Source organism: Mustela nigripes, chromosome 14, assembly GCF_022355385.1.
Source record: "Mustela nigripes isolate SB6536 chromosome 14, MUSNIG.SB6536, whole genome shotgun sequence".
Lineage (NCBI taxonomy): Eukaryota > Metazoa > Chordata > Mammalia > Carnivora > Mustelidae > Mustela > Mustela nigripes.
This window is the reverse complement of record NC_081570.1, coordinates 23,901,535-23,916,659: the sequence shown is the minus strand read 5'-3', so window position 1 is coordinate 23,916,659 and position 15,125 is coordinate 23,901,535. Positions and strand designations below refer to the sequence as shown.

Sequence of the window (15,125 nt, the reverse complement as noted above, 5' to 3'; positions counted from 1 at the left end):
GGCCCCAGCAACCCAACCACAAGCCTCCAGCACCCCAAGCTTCCTGCTGCCATAGCCCCCCACTCATCAGCCCCTGGGGGGGTCCTAGACATCTCCAGGCCACCCTCAGGGTGGCACTTGGAGCTGAAGAGAAGATCTTTTTTTTGAGAGGATCTTTGATGTTGATGGAACCTCCCTCCTGTCCCCCCACGGTGCACCTGGAGAAGAGATTCAAGGGCAGCCTTTATACCCCAGGGAGCAAGGGGTAAGGGGCAAGCAGGCAAGTGGCACTGCTGTCACAGTCTGAAAGCGGAGTGACCCTCTCATCACAGTCTAGAGGGGGCAAAGTTAACCCCACTCCAGAGTTAGAGGAGAGAACACTATCTCTGCTAATCAGCGGAGGAGCTGAACACCCCATGGTAGAGTCAGAGGTCAGGCTAGGAGGGCTGCCCAGCGATTGTCATGTCGTCTCAGGGCAAGAGTCAGAGGGTAGCTAACACCCTTCTGAGAGACAGAATGCTGGACAGCAAGCTGTTTAAGGAAGCAGGCAGGACAACCCTATGGCTTCAAGACTGAGTAACAGGGACGCCTGGGTGGCTCAGTTGGTTAAGCAGCTGCCTTCGGCTCAGGTCATGATCCCAGCGTCCTGGGATCGAGTCCCACGTTGGGCTCCTTGCTCCGCGGGGAGCCTGCTTCTCCCTCTGACTCTGCCTTCCACTCTGTCTGCCTGTGCTCGCTCTCACTCGCTCTCTCTCTGACAAATAAGTAAATAAAATCTTTAAAAAAAAAAAAAAAAAAAGACTGAGTAACAGCCCCTGTTGGGGGCAGGAGACAGGTAACACCCACTCATCAGGGCGAGATTTCTCATTCAAGGAGAGGCAAGCCACAGCCCCTGCTAGAAATGTCGGGCCTGCCATCATCTCCTGCAACAGGTGGGAGACAGACAAACACTCCTGCCCGGGCACCCAGGCGCAGGCAGCTGACTGGCAGGACTTTCTGTCAGAGACAGGAGACAGGAGACAGGAACCTTGTCACAAGCAGTGAGCAGGCCAAGAATCTTCCCTTTGCCTGGGACCCTGGCTGACGGAGTGGGGCCATCACAGGCCGGGTGCCAGGTCACCGGTGTTATGAGGAACCCTGCATGGCTCTATGAGGCACCAGAGCTGGGCCTGCCCCCACCCCCCACCTCCTCCCCACCCCAGGAAAGTATAAATGTGTCACAGTCCCCACCGCTGGAGCTTACACTTAGTGTGCAGGCTGGGGGAGGGGAGCCCACAGAGCATTGTTGGGGTTTGTGAGGGGGAAGCTGATGCTCTGTGTACCTCAGCTGCAGAGGGAAGGGGGAGACAGGAAGTGGGTGGAGGGAAGAGGAAGCCCGAGCTGGAAAGTCAGACAAAGCCGGTACTACCGAAACAAAGGCTGAGGAGGTGCAGTGTTTAAAAACCTATAGAGTGATCCTGAGCCCTAGCAAGGTCCATCTCTGGGCCTCCACACAACAGTACTAATACCACTGGTGATGGCAAGGATAAGCAAGAAAGAGTTCATGAGTTTTGAGTGTTTGTTTTTAAGATTTTATTTATGTATTTGTCAGAGAGAGAACATGAGAGAGAGCACAAGCAGGGGGAGCAGCAGGCAGAGGGAGAAGCAGACTCCCCACTGAGCAGGGAGCCCGATGCAGGGCTCGTGACCAGAGCTGAAGGCAGACGCTTAACCAACTAAGCCACCCAGGCTGCCCAGTTTTGAGTGTCGTCTTATTTAAGACATCCCCAACTACTGTGGAGTAGAAGTAGCATTGCAGCATTTTCAGTTGAGAGGTAAACAAACAGCTTCAGGCTTAAGGGGCCTTCTCAAGGTCTGGTGGAAATGCGTAATGGAGAGGTGCCTGGGTGGCTCAGTGAACCTAGCTGCCTTCAGCTCGGGTCGTGATCCCAGCGTCCTGGGATCGAACCCCACAGCCAGCTCCCTGCTCAGAGGGCATCTGCTTCTCCCTTGGCCTCTCCCCCGCTCATGCTTTCTATTTCTCTCTCTCTCTCTCTCTGACTCTCAAATAAGAAAAAAGAAAAGAAATGCACAGTGGAGCTGGTTTGGAACCCCGGTTTCCGGGTCCTGCATTCTTCAGCTGCCCGTGGACCTGTCACCTTCCGTAGGGGTTATTCAGGACTTCAAGTTCTTTATTTTATTTATTTTTTTAAAGATTTTATTGATTTATTTGACAGAGATCACAAGTAGGCAGAGAGGCAGACAGACAGAGAGAAGGAAGCAGGCTCCCTGCTGAGCAGAGAACCCAATATGGGGCTTGATCCCAGAACCCTGGGATCATGACCTGAGCCGAAGGCAGAGGCTTTAACCCATTGAGCCGCCCAGGCACCCCATGGGACTTCAAGTTCTTGCCCAGTTCTGAACTTGCTAAGAGAGGGAGACAGAGCTGGAGCTGGGATAGAGATGGGATCCATCTGTTCGCCTCTGCCCCCAGCCCAGGCCTTCTCTCCTGTAGTGGAAGCCCTGGCCCCAGCTACAGACAACAAACACACAGTGACCTTGGGCCGAGTAAATGACTGTGGAGACCTTGATGGGAAGCACAGAGGGCCTTTATTGAAGAGCCTGGGGGTGCATGAGCTTCTCCCCTTCCTCCAAACACCCCTCCCCAAGATAGGGCAGCAGGGGTGACAGGATGCTGGGGTTTTATGCTCCCAAAAGAGTGACAGCCCCTCAACCCTCCCACCACCCCTTGCCAGGTGCTAGGGCCTTTGAGGTCTCAGGAGGCCCGCAGGTGCCCCTCAGCAGAGGGTGAAGCGCCGGGCACTGATGTTCATGCGCGTGAGGCCGAGGTGCCGCAGCGGCGGGGCCAAGGCGAGGCCGGCCCCCGGCTCCAGCTCCAGCTCCAGCTCCGCCTCGTCCAGCAGCTCTCGGTGCAGGTGACAGGCTTGGTCCACCTTCAGCCGGTGCAGCTGGGCCCGCAGCCTAAGCAGCTGCCCCGCCAGCTGCTGGTCCTGAGCCCGCATCTCCCGCTGCGGCCGAGAGGGGGCGTGAGACCGCTGTACCGGTCCACAGCTGCTCGCGTCAGTCTTCCCTTCCTGTCAACACCCTGGGTCTTTGCACAGGCTGTGTCCTCCCCACCCGCTCTCGCCCCAGCTTGATCCCTCCCCGTCGGTCAGATCCTTCTCTAAAACTAAGGGGCGATTGTTACACAAATATAGGTGCCTGGGGGCCTCACCCAGGCAATTTAGGGCCTCACCCAGGAATTTAGAGGCTAGACATCTTTTTGTTGGCACATATGGGGTTAAGAGCCACCTGCATAATGCTGGCCTCCTCAGCTTCTGCCTACTGTGTGGTCAGTGCCTCATTTTGTCCTTCACTGCGTCTTGGAGGTATAGCAATTCTCAGGGTAGGGGAGACCATGCCCCCCCAAAGGGCAGGGATCTGTCCCCGCAGCCTACAGAGCCAGCTACAAGAGTAGTCGGCAGTAGGTAGATTGGAAGGAACCCTGCTTCAGCAAGTCTCCCTGAATAAATGACTGGACAAGTCCTTTCATGGCTCCTTAGCTTGCAGAGCCACAGGAGTGGGGCGGTTGCTGGAGGTGAGGCCTGTCCTTGTCCCTTCCCCACGCCCACGGTTCCTGGGTCCCAATGATGACTGCCCACCCAACCCGACTCACCAGCTCCCGTCGGAGCCACTCAAGGGCAGAATCCATTGAGTCGAAGCCGCAGAGGGCACCAGGACCCCCCAGCCCAGGTCTGGTTTGGGCCCTGCGCCACGCCTGGCTCTGGACCCGGGCCGTCCACTCCAGGTATGAGGGCCGCCGCGTCTGCAGCCGCAGCTTGGCCGTCAGAGCCTTGACAGAGTCCAGGCTCTCTTCCTCCTCGTCCTCTTCAGTTTCTTCACCTACTGCCTGGAATTTCAGTGGCCCCAGGGACATGCTGGGCTTGGGGTGAGTGACGGGGCAAGGCTACAGCTCTGGGAAAGGCTGGCAGTATGGCTGGGGGGGGGTGGCGGGAGCTGAGGGGGACACAACTGTGCCAGGGAGTATGTGATGGGGACTGTCCAAGGTGGGTCAGGGAAGCCGAGTGTGTCAGGGTGGGTGAAGAGAGAGGTATATGAGGCTGACTGTGCAAGGGCTGGGATTTTCCTGGCCTGCTAACCCGGGAGCCACGTGATGCCATCCGGATGGGGGCAGGAGGAGTCCTGCTTCTCCTGCCCCTTGGTTGAATTTTATTGTCTTTGCCCAAAAGGAGACACCCAGTTCCCAGAAAGGAAGTTGCTCCAGGATGAGAAAGGCATCATCTACACTAGAGTCTTGGCCTTCTTCCCAAGACCCAAGTTAAGCGGGGGTGGGGAGTGGATAGAAGTTTGATGAGCTGCCCCCTCTGTCCTCATGACATTTGGACAAGTCCCTGACTCTCTGTTGGGACAGATCAGTGATCTCGAGCTGTACTCTAAGGACCTTAGGTTCCCTTGGAAATCCCTCAAGGACTGTGTGTGGGTTAAAGGCAGAGCTGTAGATGGGCTCCTAGACCCTCCCTCTCCCTGCCCTTCCCAGGGCTTCAACCAGAGCTCTTCCCTTTTTTAAACTTTGTATTGAAATATAACAGATACACAGAAAACTTCGCACATCATAAATAATGACATGCCTTGTTGAATTCCCCCGAACTAAGCCCACTTGCTTACCCAGCACTCAGATGGAACAACGGAACATTCCTGGCGTCCAGGAGGTGCCCCTGGCCTGTCACTGCTCTCCCAATCTCTGACAGCAGTGATTAGTTTTGCCTTTTTGTGTACTTTCCAATGGTTCTCAAACTTTAGTGTGCATGGGCATCTCCTGAAAATGTATTTAAGGCGATACATGGGGGTGGGGCTGATAATTTGCATTTCTAACGAATTCCCATTCCAGCTGGTCTGGAATTTTACAATTAGTACTCCTTTATGTGTGGCTACTTTCACAGCTCATTCCGATTTTATGTTTGTGTTATGGGTATCCACCTATGATTTCTTTTCTGTGTGTGTGTGTGTGTGTGTGTGTGTGTGTGTGTGTGTGTGTTTTAAAAGAAGGGCTTTGGGGCGCCTGGGTGGCTCAGTGGGTTAAGCCGCTGCCTTCGGCTCAGGTCATGATCTCAGGGTCCTGGGATTGAGTCCCGCATTGGGCTCTCTGCTCAGCAGGGAGTCTGCTTCCTCCTCTCCTCTCTCTGCCTGCCTCTCTGCCTACTTGTGATCTCTCTCTGTCAAATAAATAAATAAATAATCTTTAAAAAACAAATAAATAAATAAATAAAAGAAGGGCTTTGCATACATGCATGTGCACACACACGCAAGCAAGCCTGCAACCTAGTGGACCAAACAGCCCTTTGAAAGCAGGTGTCGGTCTTATTCTTCTTAGTAATCACTGCTTAACACAGTGTAGGCATCAGTATTTAAGGAATGAAAGATGGATGCATGGATGCATAGATGGATGGATGGATGGGTCCTCCAGTAAATCCTTTCACCTCTTGTGGTTTACCAGCTTAGGTGTGTCTCTTGCCAGCCTGAAAATCCTAATGAACAGAACCTTCCTCAGCCATCCTTGGGTCCCCTCACCAAATACTGGGCCCAGCTCCGTGTGTGGGCAATTCATATTTGATTGAAGGGTGGAGTGGTAGAAGACGGGGCTTTGGAGGGCTGGACTAAGCCAGAAGCAGCCCCCATAGAGGGCGCCCTCAGGCAGGGACTTCCAGCTGTGGTGGGGGAGGGGCGCCAGCCACACAGCTGCTTGCATTTAAGGTGGACTAAGGGATTTCCCCCACCCAGTCTCCGCGGTAGAGGGAGGAAGCAGACAGTTCCCAGTTTCACGCCCACCCTTTCCACCCTTTCCACCAGGGTACAAAAGAAGAAATGGTAATATTTCTTTAAGTCAGCGAGAGTGAAGGCACCTAAAAAAAAAAATGTTGAGTGCCACCTGAGACCAAAGCACGAGATAAAGGGCCTTAAGCAAGATCATTCTCCCCATTTCACAGATGGATGAAATTGAGTTTTCCTCAACAGGGTCTGGCTGGGGTTCTCGCTCAGAGGTGCTGGCAGTAGGATGGGGAAATTCCTGTGAAACTGTTCGATCGCTTCTTCCAAGGGGCCTCCTTAACAGCTGTCCTGCCGGCGTCGCCAGCTGCCCCGCCAGTTCCTGTCCCTTTCCGAGCGCGCGCTCGCCCCGCCTGACGCTCCTGGAGTCCGTCCTTCTGCTGGGCCCCAGGCCCACCACAGGCGGAATGGAGTTCTTGGAACTGATCCGCACCGGCCGGGCCCAAGTCAAGCTGCTGCGAGGTCCGGAGGCGCCCCCACTGCGTGGCACGCTATGCGTCACCGGCCACCACCTGCTGCTGTCGCCAGGGCCTCAGGGGACTTCAGACCTGTGGCTTCTGCTGTTGCGTAGTGTAGACTCCATCGAGAAGCGGTGAGACGTGGCGGGGGCGTCCCCGTAGTTGCGAAGCTCGAAGCTCTGCAGAGGAGGGGGAAGGGCAAGCGCAGTTTGAACTGGTGCCCCCTTGCATTACGTCCAATCCTGATAAACTCGTTTCTCCTCCCCTCGTGGGGGGCGGGGGATTCTAAGCCGAAGCCCGTCCATCCCCAGGGTCTCCGGTGACTCCGGCACCATCACGCTGCGCTGTAAGGACCTGCGAGTGTTGCAGCTGGACATAGAGGGCGTGGAAGCCACGCTGGACATCGCCCGTTCCATCGAGGTGCGCCAACGGTGCTCCTGAAGCCCTTAAGCGATCCCTATTTCGTAATGACGGGAGTAAACGGGCTCCTGCGCGAGGAAACTCAGCATCCGGTGTTATCCTGGCACACAGCTAACAGCGAGGGATGCAGGGTGGTCTGGAGTACGCGCAGAGGAGGGAGCTGCGGAGGGGAGGGGCTGGGAGGGCGCGCGAGAGACGATTCCGACTTTGCCCAGATCCTCCGACTTCCTCCCCCAGGCGCTGTCGTCCTTGGAATCGGTCATCACTTCCTTTCCGTTCTTCTACCGTCCCAGGGGCTTGAGATTGGGCGACGCCTGGCACTTCCACCCACCCGAACGCTACTACAAGCGAGTAGCTCGCGAGGTGGGTGCGGTCGTGGGGGCCAGCGGTTGTGCGAGCGCCACACCTGGAAGGGGCGTGAGGTCCGGGCGCTCACGGAGTGCCCTAACCCGGCCTTCCCCTCTGCCTGTACCGCAGACCAACGCCTGGAGGCTGAGCGAGGTGAACGAGGACTTCAGCTTGTGCCCCAGTTACCCCCGCGCCGTGATAGTGCCTCGCGCTGTGGACGACGATGCCCTGGCGCGTTGTGCCCGCTTCCGCCAGGGAGGCCGCTTCCCTGTGCTCAGCTACCACCACGCTCCCAGCGGAACCGTGAGCCCGCCCCTCCCCAGAGTCCGCCACTAGGAACAACTGCGGCCCTTCTTGGCCCTTTTCTGCACCGGCCGGGCCAGTTCGCCGCGCGCCTGCAGACCAGGCTCCTGCCCTTTGTGGCCGCGCTCCATCCATCCTCAGCCCCAACGGGCCCCGCCCCCTCCGTTCCGCCCGCCCTCCCCGGACTCAGACCCCGCCCCTCTCCCCGGCAGAGGAGTTTCGCCAATCTGGGCCCCGCCCCCGGCCATTCGGGTCCCTGGAAGCTAGTCGGGTCTTTGTCAACCCTGGACCTGCCCAAGGTCTACTCTTAGGGTCCCTTTCCCCTTCGGCTACACCCCACCCAAGCCCGGGCCCGCACCTTGTGAGTTCCGCCACTAGGGGACCCTGCCCTCCAGCCCGCCCCTGCCAGCTCGAGACCCTCCTTAGTGTGTAGACCTTCCCTAGGGGCTCCCTGAGGGAAGTCCCCCGCCGGGGCGGGTGTCTATGGCTTCTGGAGTGGGGTGCCCATCCGCAGGTGCTGCTACGTTCCAGCCAGCCCCTGACTGGTCCCCAGAAAAGGCGCTGCGCTGAGGACGAGGAGCTGCTGCGAGCCGTGCTGGCGGGAGCTCGCCCTGGAGCCCCGGGCTTCATCCTGGACACGCGCTCCGCTCAGGCCGCCAAACAGGCCGGTGTGACTGGGGGTGGCACCGAGGCCAAAGCCGCCTATCCTGGCTGGAAACGGCTGCACCGGCCCCTGGAGAAGTGAGAGGTCTTTCAGTCCTCTACTGGGCGCTCTCCTACCGGACTCTTCAGGGATACGTGTGTGTAGGGGGTGGTGAGGAGGCAGGAGGAGTAGGGGGGATGTCTTCCAGGAACCTTGGGGACTGTTAGGCATTTCTGGGTAGCTGTCCTGTCCGGTAAGCATCCCCACTTGCACACCCCCCACTGACAGAGCTAATTCCTCTCTAGGCACCCGAACTCTGCCTGGAAAGAAAAAGTATCTCTTTATATTAAACTGATACTTGTCTTTGTCTTCCAGGAACAGCCTCACCACACACACACACACACACACACACACACCCCTCAGCTCTGCATGGGTCCCAGCCCTCCCCTGCATCTCTACCTGCACAGCTGTGTCTGTCTAAGCGATGGTAGTACCAAGAGCAGGTCCTCAGGGAGTTTCTGTGCTTTGAGGAGAGTGGAATACAAAACTGTTTATTCCTTTATTCAACCAACATTGACTGAGCCGGGAGGCGGAGACCGTGGGCAGCCCAGACCTGGTTGCGGGATCATCAGTACGAGGGCAGTTAGGGTTCGGTGTGACAAAGCTGGTGCCCCTCTCCTGTGTGTAGGGAGTGCAAAAAAAGTTTCCCTGAGAACTGGAGGCCTTAGCTGACACCTGGAAGAGGAAGAAGGGCCAGAGAGCAGGACATTCCAGGTGGAAGGAACGGCCAGTGCACAGAAGCTGAGGATCGAGTCATTTGCCCTGTTCGGGGAGCTGCAGGCACTTCAGAATGGTGGATGTATAGGGTGTGGGGTAGAGGCAGAGAGAGCTGGGGCTAAAGGGGAATAGGGACCAGAGCAAAGGTCTTGAATGCCATGATTATGAGCTTAGACTTTATCCTAAAGGTGGGGGTTGGAGGGGGTGCATGGCAGGCTTTTACACAAGGCTGGAAAAATCTCCATGAGGTTTTGGGGCAGGAGGTCACATTGGTGATCTTGAGCTGAGCAGTTCCTGAGAAGCAGGAAGAGGGACCAGAATTCTAAGAGGGCTGTGTTTCTATTGTCGGACTGGGACTCCCCAGGGACACCGTGTTGCTCCTATCAGACTGGGCTACAACAGTACTGGGATGCGTCCATCAGAATGGGGGTTTCTCAGGGCATTGTTTCCCAGGAGGGTTGTGTGACCACTCCCCAGGTACCCCCCAACAGACCAGGTCTCCCCCAAGGGGTCTTCTCCATCAGATTGGGGAGTCCTCCAAGATACAGACTCATTTCCATGAGATTAGGTGGGCTCCCCAAAGGGTCCTGTGTCCCTCTTGTCAGATGGGTTCCTCTTTGTCTGCCTTGTTGGTCTGGAGCACTTGCTCCCGGGCTGTGCTCACTAGAGTTTGGTTGGGGATGGAATGACCAGATTTCCATTTGTACAGGGGACGGCCCCTACAGGAGAGTTTCGTGCGGCTGGTGGAAGCCTGTGGGGACCTGGAGAAGAGCATGGACGGCTGGCTCAGTCAACTAGAGGCCTGCCGCTGGCTGGCACATGTGAAAGAGGCCCTGAGCACCGCCTGCCTAGCAGCCTGGGGCATGGAGAGGTAAGCCCCCTGCTACAAGGCAGAGAACAGGGCAGACAGCAAGGCCCTCAACCCCTGGGCACAGTAAGCATGGACAACCTGGAAATGGGTCCATTTGACTCCTGGCCCGGCCACCCCAGGCTGGGAAGGACTGGCCATTGTTAACAGCCCTGGCCCATAGGGAAGAGGCCTGCATCCTGGTGCACGGGGCTGAAGGCATGGACAACACCCTGCTGGTGACTTCGCTGGCCCAGATCATCCTGGACCCCTTGAGCCGGACCATGACTGGATTCCAGGAGCTGGTGGAACGCGAGTGGATCCAGGTAAGTGACCGCTCAGCCCCAGCCCTGCCCCTTCATCCAGAGACCCTGCTTCCTTGTGCCCATCGCTCTGCCCCCTCCCCAGGCCGGCCACCCCTTCCAGCTGCGCTGTGCCCACTCGGCCTTCTCCCATGCCCGCCCCAAGCACGAGGCACCCACCTTCCTCCTCTTCCTGGACTGCGTGTGGCAGCTGGGCCGCCAGTTCCCGCTGTCGCTGGAGTTTGGGGAGGGGCTGTTGTTGGCCCTGTTTGAGCACGCCTATGCCTCCCCTTTTGGCACCTTCCTCTGCAGCAGCGAAAAGGAGAGGTGAGCGAAGGGGCTGTCATGGTGGGTCAGGGGCCAGGTGCAGGCCAGGCTGTGTCAGCGCTGAGGTCCCTAGAGGACATCTTTCCCTTTTGGTTGAGTTTCTCTTTGGGGAAAACTCTTGCATGTTCTCTCCTCCCCTGCCTCTAAATCTCACCCTTCCCCCTAACTTCTGCAAACCCAGATTTGAATGGGCCCAAGGCCCATTCTTCAGACCTACCCACTCTCTTCAGAGCCAAGAGCCAGTGCACCCCTAGCTTAAAAACAAGGACTGAGGGGCGCCTGGGTGGCTCCGTGGGTTAAAGCCTCTGCCTTCGGCTCGGGTCATGATCCCAGAGTCCTGGGATTGAGCCCCGCGTCGGGCTCTCTGCTCAGCAGGGGAACTGCTTCCCTTCCTCTCTCTCTCTGCCTGCCTTTCTGCCTACTTGGGATCTCTGTCTTTCAAATAAATAAATAAATATCTTAAAAAATAAATAAATAAATACTTTAAAAACAAAAACAAACAAACAAAAAAACAAGGACTGAAGGGGAAAGTTACTGCCAAAGAAATCACTTCTGGGGCTCTCTACCACTTTGTAGGGTTGATTCTAGTGAAGCAAGAGTAGAGGTTGGAAATGGAATCGAATTGTTTGGGCTTAACTTCTGGCTCCCATCACTCACCTGCTGGGTGATCATGGAAAACATGTTTCCTGTCAGTAGCACGGAGTCTTCTAGCAGCCGGCATGGGAGTGGGGGGGACGTGTGGATTAGCCAGGTTAAAGCATGGGAAGTGTTCAGCGCAGTTTCCAGCACGGTGGGCACCCCAGCAGTAGTGGTTCTTACAATCTGGTTCACCTGTTGCATATGCTCCCAAGCCCCCAAAGCCGTCTTTCTCTCATCAATGTGATGTGAGGGAAGGGAGGGCCCAGTCCTCTCCTCACTTTTGTTGCCACCCCCACACCTACCCCGCCCCACACCCTACAAGGTTGTTTTCACTGACTCCACAACTGGGTCACCCAGCTGAGAAACCGTTATCTTTATGTACCTTCCTCTCCCATCCTCCATATATAGCCTTTCTCCTAAAACTTTCTTTTTTTTTTTTTTTAAAGATTTTATTTATTTATTTGACAGAGAGAAATCATAAGTAGATGGAGAGGCAGGCAGAGAGAGAGAGGGAAGCAGGCTCCCTGCTGAGCAGAGAGCCCGATACGGGCCTCGATCCCAGGACCCTGAGATCATGACCTGAGCCGAAGGCAGCGGCTTAACCCACTGAGCCACTCAGGCGCCCAGTCTCCTAAAACTTTCTTATCTTGGCCTTTCCAAATGTCAAAGGGCCCTCCTATTAACCCTACTCCAGACCCTTCTTCCCATGTCGGCTGTGGGAACAGCCGCCACACTGTTCTCTGTCACCAGTTTAAAAAATTCACTAACAGGGGCACCTGGGTGGCTCAGTGGGTTAAAGCCTCTGCCTTCGGCTCAGGTCATGATCCCAGGATCCTGGGATCGAGCCCCGCATAGGGCTCTCTGCTCAGCGGGCAGCCTGCTTCCTCCTCTCTCTCTCTCTCTCTCTCTGCCTGCCTCTCTGCCTACTTGTGATCTCTATCTGTCAAAATAAATAAATAAATAAAATCTTTAAAAAAAAAATTTTTTTCACTAACAAACAGGAGAGCCCAGGCAGCTCAGTTGGTTAAGCATCTGACTCTTGATTTCGGTTCAGGTCTTGATCTTGGGGTCGTGAGATTGAGCCCCATGTTGGGCTCCTCAGTGGGCTCCGTTCTGGACGTGAAGTCTGCTTTATTTTCTCTCCCTCTCCCTCTGTCCTCCACCCCCTGCTCACGCTTTTTCCTCTCTCAAAAAGAAAAAAAACAGAAACCCAACAATACTCACTTGGGCCCATTCCCACTTTCTTGCTCTTGGCCCTGGATTTCCACGCTTTTGGACACCTGGTGACTTTCTGCAGACAGAACCAGCCATGGGGCCCATTCTTAGTTACCTGCCCCGATGCTTCCAGGCAAAGCTAAATGGATCTCCTGAACAACTAGGACTTTGTCTTGTTCTACTTTATTCCAGTGCCCAGTGCAGGATCTGACTGGCAAGAACATTTGCAGGAAAAAAGAGAGGTTGTCACTGCCCCCAGGGTGGCAGTCACCCTAACCAGGGTCCCCAGTCCAGAATCCCAGAAGGCATAGCTTGAGTCTGGAAACTCACTCCCTACAGATGCCTGTGTGAAGTGAGGACTCGAACCCACTCCTTGTGGTCTGGGCTCAACCAGCCAAAAGTGCGACGGAAACTCCGGAACCCACTCTACATCCCCAATCCCTTGGCCATCTGGCCCTCTGTGGAGCCCCAGAGCCTGCAACTTTGGCAAGGTGACCCCCCCCTCTCCCACCCCCTCCCCTGGGCAGCTAGCTCCTCTGCTGAGCTTCCTTATCTGTCCTCCTCCTCCTCAGGCCTATTTCTGCGCTGGATCCGCCCGCCTGAACCTTCCCAGGTGGCTTGGGAGAAGGTGTGGCAAAGACTGGCATCTAAGGAGAAGACAGAGGATTGTGAGTCAACCTCTAAGCCCCAATCTTAATTGGTGACTCCTGGGATAGTGGCTGAGATATTCAAGACCTCTCCAGGTCCCTCAGCACCTCTGGACCTTGGATGAAGGCACCTGCTACCCAGCCTAGTCCAAAACATACCGAGACTCCAGGTTTCAAGTGTCTGTAGTGTAGGGAGGTCTAACTAATAAAGATGTCCGCGAATGGTACCAGCTTGCTGGGGTGTCACTGAGAAGGGAAAAGGATGACACAGTCCCCACAAAATTTCTGACCAGAAACCACTTATTTCCAAACTAATTTATTTCTCAGAGTCCAAAACTTTCTGTGAGCCCTGGCCCAGAAACTTCTCCAGGTCCCGATGGCGATCCAAGCTTCTTAAGCCTCAAACTCAAATTCAAAGTACTGTGGGTCAAAGTAGTGGATGCGGACGTAACCATCTTCGCCTCCGCTGCTGTAGCTGGAGAGAGACAGAGCCAGGGACCAGTCAGATGTCCCCTATGAGGGGAGGCAGGCACGGCAGGGGACGGGAAGCAGGACACAGGAAAGGGCCAGAGACCAGACCCAGGGTGAGCTCAGTTCCCTGCACAGGACCCTACCTCTTGCCATCAGGATGGAAGGCAACACTATTGATGGGTCCGAAGTGACCCTTGACTCTTCCAAATTCTTCTTCAAAGGCCAAGTGGAAGAACCTGGAGGAGGGGGGGAGGGAAGGGAAAGGTCACTCTCCATCTTCCAAGGCCTGTTGGGCGTACCACTCCCCAGAGGCAAAGCAGAAAGTGGGGAACCAGGATGAGGGAGAATGAATGTGAACAGAACAAGAGGAAGGTAAGACTGGACCCCGCCCACAGGCCTGGCTAACACTTCCTTACTATGTGCCAGACAGCGAGTAGGAACTCATGCACTAAATGTGCACGATTTTAAAAGAGAAGCCTACTACTGCTGTCCCCAATACAGAGTGGAGGAAACCAGGAAACCAGAAATACGAGGATGGATCCAGGGCCTCAGAGGGAGCCCCAGTTCCTGCTCATAGCGGCTGTATCACACACTTGTCACAGAAGGCCACAAATCTGGCTGTAACTCCTAGTGGGCGATGAAATAAGGAAGTCTCCTCAGGTATGTGGTTTGTGTCCATCACGAAAGATACTCCGTGGGGTTTCAATCTGGAAAAGCCCCTCCTTTTAAATATTTTATTTATTTGACAGAGAGAGAGGGAGAGCACAAGCAAGGGGAGCAGCAGGCAGAGGGAGAGGGAGAAGCGGGCTCCCTGCTCAGAGCCCGATGCGGGACTCGATCCCAAGACTCTGGGATCATGACCTAAGCTGAAGGCAGACACTTCACCCACTGAGCCACCCAGGTGCCCCATCCTCTCTCTTTACCTGGCTTCAAACTTGCCAATCCTAGTGGAGGTGGTTGTTACGTCCATGGCTTCCTGACCACCGCCCAGCACCACCTGAGGAGAAGAAGAAACTCTACCCGGGCCCAAAGGGCAGGCAAGTCCATTTTCCATTTTTTACCCCCAGTCCATGAGATTTTAGTACCTCCGACATCAGACCAAGAGGATGCGAAGGGCAGGGCCCACACAGACCCTTCAGCTACCTCCTGCCCTGCCCTCTGTGGCTTCCCTATCTTCCAGCCTTCTCATTGCTTTGGCAATCTCCCCTCTACCTGACACTATTTCCCAAAGAGTTCATATCTCAATCACCAGATGAACACCTAGATCCTAGAAGCCTGGGTGGGGTCCCCTTACATGGTCATAGTTGGGAGAGAGGGCAGCTGAGTTGACTGGACGTTCTGTCCGGAAAGTCTTCTGGTGTTCAAGAGTTGTGGAGTCAAAGAGCTAGAGAGAGAAAATGGGGGAAGAGGTCTGTAACAGGAGTCTTTCTGAGGCAAAGCCGGGCAAGAGGAAAGCTTTGTAGGGGGTGGGAGCAGCACCCCCAGACTCCTCGCCCAGGCTCACCTTGGCCGTGTTGTCCTTGGAGGCAGTGACAAACATGGTCATGTCCCTGGATAACTGGATGTCATTGATCTGCCGGGAGTGCTCCTTGACATTCACCAAGACTTCTCCAGACTGGGGAAGGCGGAAGAATGAGGCTCCAGGCGTCCCAAGCTCTGCCAGCCCCACTGCTCCGCTGGGGTTTCTATACAGTTCCCTGTCCCGGCTAGGGGTGGCAGGGCAGGGGTGTCTGGGTCGGGTTGGCCTAAGTATCCCCTGAACAACATTCACCCCCACTCCCAAGCCCCCATCCCAACCTGGCCCATGTGTACACACTTCATCAACACAGTTAGTCAGGCTAGGAAAACACGGGCTGATGGCAACAAATCTACAGGCCCAGGAACTAATCAGCATGTTACGCTGGTAGAGCAGTTTTCCCTTCCTCC

At 55.6% G+C, this 15,125-nt stretch overlaps 3 protein-coding genes across 10 annotated transcripts in view; 1 reads left to right on the top strand and 2 right to left on the bottom strand.

The window, feature by feature from the left end:
- Positions 1-2,549: 2,549 nt before the first annotated feature.
- On the bottom strand, positions 2,550-4,104 carry FAM167B (family with sequence similarity 167 member B). 2 transcript variants are annotated; one of them, XM_059376196.1, is made up of 2 exons: positions 3,635-4,104; positions 2,550-3,053 (listed from the first exon to the last, which is right to left on the bottom strand). In XM_059376196.1, the coding sequence occupies exons 1-2, from the start codon at positions 3,893-3,895 to the stop codon at positions 2,757-2,759; spliced, it is 558 nt and encodes a 185-aa protein (XP_059232179.1). In that variant the 5' UTR covers positions 3,896-4,104; the 3' UTR covers positions 2,550-2,756. The 2 variants fall into 2 exon arrangements, with proteins under 2 accessions (XP_059232179.1, XP_059232180.1); XM_059376197.1 differs by having other exon boundaries at positions 2,550-2,987; positions 3,635-4,095.
- A 1,786-nt stretch (positions 4,105-5,890) lies between these two features.
- The window catches only part of LOC132001985 (myotubularin-related protein 9-like), a 14,290-nt gene continuing 5,055 nt past the window's right edge, over positions 5,891-15,125 (top strand). The window contains exons 1-11 of one of the 7 annotated variants that reach the window (XM_059377015.1): positions 5,905-6,394; positions 6,572-6,680; positions 6,918-7,043; positions 7,158-7,331; positions 7,846-8,072; positions 9,461-9,622; positions 9,783-9,924; positions 10,007-10,227; positions 12,421-12,572; positions 12,654-12,749; positions 13,701-13,790. In XM_059377015.1, the coding sequence (XP_059232998.1) occupies positions 5,964-6,394; positions 6,572-6,680; positions 6,918-7,043; positions 7,158-7,331; positions 7,846-8,072; positions 9,461-9,622; positions 9,783-9,924; positions 10,007-10,227; positions 12,421-12,572; positions 12,654-12,749; positions 13,701-13,702 (1,842 nt within the window). In that variant the 5' untranslated portion in view covers positions 5,905-5,963 and the 3' untranslated portion in view covers positions 13,703-13,790. Of the gene's footprint in view, positions 6,395-6,571; positions 6,681-6,917; positions 7,044-7,157; positions 7,332-7,845; positions 8,073-9,460; positions 9,623-9,782; positions 9,925-10,006; positions 10,228-12,420; positions 12,573-12,653; positions 12,954-13,700; positions 13,926-15,125 lie in introns of those variants that run through there. The other 6 variants (XR_009399739.1, XM_059377014.1, XM_059377018.1 and 3 more) reach the window with 6 other exon arrangements.
- The window catches only part of EIF3I (eukaryotic translation initiation factor 3 subunit I), a 7,486-nt gene continuing 5,389 nt past the window's right edge, over positions 13,029-15,125 (bottom strand). The window contains exons 7-11 of the mRNA XM_059377025.1: positions 14,704-14,814; positions 14,494-14,583; positions 14,123-14,196; positions 13,343-13,435; positions 13,029-13,203 (exon numbers count right to left, since the gene is read on the bottom strand). Of these exons, the coding sequence (XP_059233008.1) occupies positions 13,122-13,203; positions 13,343-13,435; positions 14,123-14,196; positions 14,494-14,583; positions 14,704-14,814 (450 nt within the window). The 3' untranslated portion in view covers positions 13,029-13,121. The remainder of the gene's footprint in view (positions 13,204-13,342; positions 13,436-14,122; positions 14,197-14,493; positions 14,584-14,703; positions 14,815-15,125) is intronic.

Bases quoted from the DNA above. Each gene is read 5' to 3' on its own strand.
- FAM167B (XM_059376196.1), bottom strand. From the start codon at position 3,895: ATGTCCCTGGGGCCACTGAAATTCCAGGCAGTAGGTGAAGAAACTGAA. The intron at 3,054-3,634 runs GTGAGTCGGGTT...GGGTGTTGACAG, and splicing joins AGTGGCTCCGACGGGAGCTG to GAAGGGAAGACTGACGCGAG.